The sequence below is a fragment of the Sinocyclocheilus anshuiensis genome, unplaced genomic scaffold (assembly GCF_001515605.1).
Source record: "Sinocyclocheilus anshuiensis isolate Anshui unplaced genomic scaffold, SAMN03320099.WGS_v1.1 scaffold207, whole genome shotgun sequence".
In the NCBI taxonomy this organism is placed as follows: Eukaryota; Metazoa; Chordata; class Actinopteri; order Cypriniformes; family Cyprinidae; genus Sinocyclocheilus; species Sinocyclocheilus anshuiensis.
In genome coordinates this window covers 1,554,427-1,560,542 of record NW_015551045.1, presented here as the reverse complement: position 1 = coordinate 1,560,542, position 6,116 = coordinate 1,554,427, and the positions used below count along the sequence as shown (strand labels likewise).

At 35.2% G+C, this 6,116-nt stretch overlaps 2 protein-coding genes across 3 annotated transcripts in view; both read right to left on the bottom strand.

Annotated features, from left to right (window-relative positions):
• Window positions 1-1,875, bottom strand: part of sh3pxd2b (SH3 and PX domains 2B) — a 54,952-nt gene extending 53,077 nt beyond the window's left edge. For both annotated transcript variants that reach the window (XM_016451389.1, XM_016451390.1), the window contains exon 1: window positions 1,554-1,875. In XM_016451389.1, the coding sequence (XP_016306875.1) occupies window positions 1,554-1,625 (72 nt within the window). In that variant the 5' untranslated portion in view covers window positions 1,626-1,875. The remainder of the gene's footprint in view (window positions 1-1,553) is intronic.
• A 1,010-nt stretch (window positions 1,876-2,885) lies between these two features.
• On the bottom strand, window positions 2,886-5,909 carry LOC107661762 (myeloid protein 1). Its single transcript, XM_016451529.1, has 6 exons — window positions 5,624-5,909; window positions 5,445-5,535; window positions 4,308-4,453; window positions 3,731-3,770; window positions 3,500-3,645; window positions 2,886-3,340 (listed from the first exon to the last, which is right to left on the bottom strand). The coding sequence occupies exons 1-6, from the start codon at window positions 5,907-5,909 to the stop codon at window positions 3,174-3,176; spliced, it is 876 nt and encodes a 291-aa protein (XP_016307015.1). The 3' UTR covers window positions 2,886-3,173.
• Window positions 5,910-6,116: the final 207 nt, after the last annotated feature.

Sequence of the window (6,116 nt, the reverse complement as noted above, 5' to 3'; positions counted from 1 at the left end):
AATAAATAAATGGCATTTAAAATTAATTAAATAAATAACAAATAAATAAATGGCATTTAAAATTTATTAAATAAATAACAAATAAATAAATGGCATTTAAAATTAATTAAATAAATAACATAAATAAATAAATAAATGGCATTTAAAATGTATTAAATAACAAATAAACGGCATTTAAAATTAATTAAATACATAACATAAATAAAAAAATACATTTAGAAATAAATAAATAACACTTAAATGTAATCTGAATGCCGATTAAGCAGATTTCCCTCTAAAAGTTCTTAATATTGTATCTAAACTATTCTTTTAGATATATATTTTTAAATTTTTAATATTCACAATATAAGATTTTAGTTAATTATTATTAATTCGTGTAAAAGTCACAGAGTACTACTGTAATATAGAAAACAAATTATTTTAGTGACATATTTGAATGATTTTAACATCAAGTAAATTAAATACAACAAATAAAAGCATCTTGTTTGCTTATTTATTTTCATAAATCTTTTGATTTGGGAGTGAAATATGACTGGGGCATGTATTCGACAGGTTTAGTGAAAATCAGCCCTGTATCAGAATACAGAAAATAAAAAGGTCTAAATATTGAGCACAAATCAACCTCTGAGTTTATAAGCTTTCAAATGATGTCTATTTTGTGTCAAGCGAGTGGTTTATATTTACATTTTCTGTAATAATAAGCTGCTCCGGTTAAAAGTGTTAAAACACAAAAAGTACAATTACTGGTAATCACATCAGCCGTTAATCAACTATCAATATCGGCCTGGAAATGCAGTGCATCGCTGCATCTCAAATAATAATTCTCTTCACATTCCTGTTTAATGCTCATATGAATGAACCGGTTTCTACAAAGCATAAGTATGTGCATAAAGATAGCTGGAAACAAGAAAAGCACGTCTAGAAATCCTTCTGAAGTTCCAAACAACTGTTTAAATAAAATACACAAATCTTTGGCTTTGTTGGGCTGGAAAAACCAAAGCTACGGCGGCCAAAACAGATCCCAGGCCAGTCGAGAATAACCTCAGAGAGCTGCAGAGTGGGGTTAACGGGTGTTTAAGGGTGTTTTAACTTGAAGGGTGTGGTGAACAGGACAAAGGGCCTCGAGAAACACGGAGCAGTCACAGCAGTTTGTACAGCAGTTAGTAAACACTCTGCCACTCTCAAAACTGACAACAATACACATATAAACACATATGTGTGTGTGTGTGTGTCTAAGCTACTAATGGACTTTGTTACTATCTTTGTTACATTGATGCAGATGTGAAAACACCTGGATTGACCCTGATATTACAGTAGAGATGATTTAGCTGTCTGCAGACTTTGCCTGACACTTTAGGTGTTTAATACTCTAGCACAGCTGAACAGAAATACTTGTGAAATAGCAACTCTTTTGGCGTGTGTGCTGCTGGTGTGTAACTCGATCCTCCAGCCTTTGTTCAGGCAAACCAGCCAAACAATCCCAAAAATACACCACTAAACACCTTCGTTAGGAGGAAGAAGTTCATTAACGATCTTTACAGATGTCCACTTACATAGTGTTTGTTGGGGTTTCTTCTCTTTTGCACGTCTTGAACAGTTACTTCTTGTACAGTCCGCCGTGGCATGTTGCAATAATCTCAGGCTTCTAGATACAATGTAGCGTTCGGTCCCACGGCAGAAGATCTGATCCAGTTTTCCGCATCGACTTCTGGTCATTCGCTTGTTTGTCTCTCCGTTTCTGCGGGTTTATAGTCCACGTCGGATTTCCTGCAGTCTGGACCGAGAGAACTCCCAGCCTATCCCAGCTCACCGACTCTTATTTAATTAAAACCCAACGCATTCGCACATCCTACTATGGCAACGCGGGACTCATGAATATTAAATACGTACCGCGATGTTCGCCGAATAACCGTAGCTGATTGGCTCAAAGGTAGACATTGGTAAGTGGGCGTTTGCTAGCTGCCGGATTAATTATTCCAAATATGGTAATTGCTTATCTTATGAATATTAATTAGGCTACGTGACTAGACGATTACTGGGAACGCCAGATGACTGCATTAATATTCATTAGTTAACCCTTCGCTATAGTACGATTGGTCATTTCGCTCATCCGAGACCAATTTAAAGGGGAACCGCACTATAATTTGCTTTGAGACAAATGCAGTTTTCACTGTGTGTTTAGAGCTCATGGCACAAATCTGCAAATATTTTCGGCTTTATGTATGTATGTATGTATGTATTTATTTATTTATATTTATTTATTTGTTTGTTTGTTTATTTATGTTTATTTATGTATTTATTTGTTTGTTTGGTTGTTTATTTATTAATTAATTAATTTATTTATTTATGTTTGTTTGTTGCAGTAAACATTAGCTGTGTAACAGTAGGAATACCAAACACAGGGCCAGCTATAATATGATTTTTTGTATTTAATATTCTTTATTCACAATCAATTGCACACATTTTTTTGGGGCTGACTACAAAGGTAGACCCTATAAATATTTATCTCTACAACAAATTAACAAGCAATGAGACACAAACTGTACATTATGAAATGACTGAGAGAGCACATATCTCTACTACACAAGTAAAACGTCAGCCAATAATAATAATAATAATAAAAGTTCATGAGAAGAGCTAGAAAGCTAGAAGCTTCATGCTGGTTGGATGCTGTCATGCAGCTAGTCTGTCTGTGTGGTAGTTACCATTTGGAAAATACAAATTGAGATGTAATAGCAAACATGGATGCCAAAACACAAATGTCTTGATGTCTTCTCATTATACTATAAATAATTTAAATTCAAATCTATTTGTAGTTCATAGTCTGAGATGTCTACTTTCACATCATTCAAATATGAAAAAAAATTAGAAGGTGTGGAGTAAATCTGAAGATAATAATAATAGCAACAACATCAACAATATAGTTTATTTTTATTTCCCTATTGTTCTGTAGATTCATGCTGCCATCTTGTGGTACTTTATTTTCATGAACTAAATACTTCATGAAAGGATTACATACAGTATATATTATTTTATTGCTTGTAAAAACAGTCAATTTGTCATGTTATTTAAATGAAGGTGTAATGCCATGCACTATAAGTCCTAATGAAAGCATTAAGAATTGGTTTAACTGAATGAATGATTTAAAGCCTGATTAAATGCATAAACATGTCTCATATGAAGGGCGATGGATCAGAGCCATCACACATCTGAAGCTCCAGGTGCGAGGCGATGCCAGAGAAACGCTCCTGTTGGGGTAACAGGTAACCCATGGCCTCTCCCTGAACTACAGAGCCAAAGAAAACATACGGACGGATGTTGAAGATCTTCACACAATGCACTGAGGAAAGATAGATAAATAACTATGGGTCAAAGACAAATAAGTATGTCTAGTTTAATACTAGTTTAAAATGCATGTGGCAAGTCATTAAAAATGTAATGTAATGAAATATGTTCCTTGATGCGTAGCTATTTTATTGACAAGGGCAGTATCATATACCTTTGTTATAGAGTTTGACACCATCATACTGAACGGAGTCTCCCACTGCTCTCCCAACAGGACCACCCAGGTTTCCCGAAAAAGGAGCATTGACGATGCCATAGTCACCACACACAATATCGATTCCCTTGTGGATCCTCCCATCACTGAGGACACAAGATAAATAATGCGGCTCAAAAAGCAAAGGCGAAGCAAGAGAAAGTTACTGTTCTGGAAAACGCTTGAACAAACAGAGAAATGTTTTGATAGCTCCACAGGAGTGCAGTGTTTACTCTTTTCATGGAAATAAAGTTATGAATGGCTTACGTATAGTTGTCTCTGCACTTTGACGGCAATATGAGCACATATTTGAACTTTATACATAATTGTTGTTAAAAAAAAAAAAAACTTTTGAGCAATTAAATCTAAGAGACTGTGTTAAGAGACTATGAATATAGCTGCCACCAAAGAGTGCTGTTAACTCTAAATGGGATAGTTCACCCAAAATTGATGGAACCACAAGCAGTTCTGTCTTGGCAAGGTTGAGTTGAAGGTGATGGTCCTTCATCCAGTAAGAAATGTCTGTTAGACAAGCTGAGATGCGAGTAGCTATCATGATTGTTTGAATGTGAATATTTGAATGTTGAGCTATCGTGAATATTTGAATGTTTGGCAGCGAGCACATTGGCTACTGATAGGTCAAAGACAAATAAGTATGTCTAGTTTAATACTAGTTTAAAATGCATGTGGCAAGTCATTAAAAATGTAATGTAATGAAATATGTTCCTTGATGCGTAGCTATTTTATTGACAAGGGCAGTATCATATACCTTTGTTATAGAGTTTGACACCATCATACTGAACGGAGTCTCCCACTGCTCTCCCAACAGGACCACCCAGGTTTCCCGAAAAAGGAGCATTGACGATGCCATAGTCACCACACACAATATCGATTCCCTTGTGGATCCTCCCATCACTGAGGACACAAGATAAATAATGCGGCTCAAAAAGCAAAGGCGAAGCAAGAGAAAGTTACTGTTCTGGAAAACGCTTGAACAAACAGAGAAATGTTTTGATAGCTCCACAGGAACGCAGTGTTTACTCTTTTCATGGAAATAAAGTTATGAATGGCTTACGTATAGTTGTCTCTGCACTTTGACGGCAATATGAGCACATATTTTAACTTTATACATAATTGTTGTTAAAAAACAAACAAACTTTTGAGCAATTAAATCTAAGAGACTGTGTTAAGAGACTATGAATATAGCTGCCACCAAAGAGTGCTGTTAACTCTAAATGGGACAGTTCACCCAAAAATCACAAATTCCATCATCATTTATGTATGATCTTCTTTATTCTTTGGAACACAAAAGATATTTTGAAGAAACCAAAGTTGTTTTTTTTTTTTTTGGTGACCTTTGAATTCTAGAGTGCAAGTCTAAAAGGGGCAAGTTTTTTGTTTATTAAGAATAGAATTAGAATAGAGAGTGCTAGAATTAGAAGGTCAAGTAAAGAGTTAGGATTAGGGTTTGGCTTAGGGTTACTTGCATGCAAATATGCATAATTAATTGTTATTATAATAGTAAGTACATGTAACGTGTAACAAGGACACCTTAAAATAAAGTGTTACCGAAATGTCTACAGGACCAAAATTGCCCATAGCTGAAGAAACTCCTTAATTATATATTTTTAAATAGGTAGTGATTGTTTTATAAAAGCAATAATGCACTTAAGTTTGTGTTGTTAATGAATATCCACGGCATGTACTACGACCTTTAGTTGTGATTAATTTTTACAATATAGCACAACTTCTCATACCTCATTACTTAAACGATTGCTATGTAATAAAATAAGTTAAAAGTCACCAGTTATCCCAAGATTTGCTTTGTAATTTGTGGTATTTCAGTTTATTTATTTATTTAGATATAATGGATGATGTCTCAGGAAAAAAGCTGTTTCTGAAATACCTCCTGGAATTAAAGGCACCACAGCCATAGCTGTCACAAGCTCGCACTCTGTTATGATGACTTCCAGCACACAGAGCACTCCACGCTGCAGCTGAAAAAGGCCACAGGAGTTAGTTTGTCTCATTTAGTTAAAAGAAACCAATGAACATTGCATCTAGTCAGAAAGTGTAAAATCAGACCTGGCGTACAACACTGGCGTGATATCTCTCCCCGACATTTATCCTTCAGGTATCTGCCCTGACAGATGTAAATATTACTCTGACAGATACCTCCAATGCTGGTGCAGCCCATGTCGTTTCTTGGCTTGGCTCCTCTTGACCAGTTTAAGATCTCTTTGCCTTTTCCAATCACGGTCAGTCTCTCATCAGACTGGGCGATTTTCATTTCCTCCCCCTGAACTTTCCGTTTGATTGTTTTCTTGTCATTTTCAAAGCAAATACCCACGAGAAACACTGCAAGAAGCATTATGGATACATACTTTATAAGTGTTTAAAATAAAACGGTGTTATACTGTAAAATAATATACAGTTAGGTCCATATGTATTTGGACACTGACACAATTTTCATAATTTCGGCTCTGTATGCCACCAGAATAGAATTAAAATGAAACAATCAAGATGAAATTGTAGTGCAGACTTTAAGCTTCAATTCAGGGGGTTGAACAAAAATATA

Coding starts and splice junctions, on each gene's coding strand:
- LOC107661762 (XM_016451529.1), bottom strand. CDS start 5,909: ATGCTTCTTGCAGTGTTTCTCGTGGGTATTTGCTTTGAAAATGACAAG. Junction 4,454..5,444: donor GGTGCCTTTAATTCCAGGAG/GTATTTCAGAAA, acceptor TTGTGTCCTCAG/TGATGGGAGGATCCACAAGG. Junction 3,341..3,499: donor TGTCAAACTCTATAACAAAG/GTATATGATACT, acceptor ATCTTTCCTCAG/TGCATTGTGTGAAGATCTTC.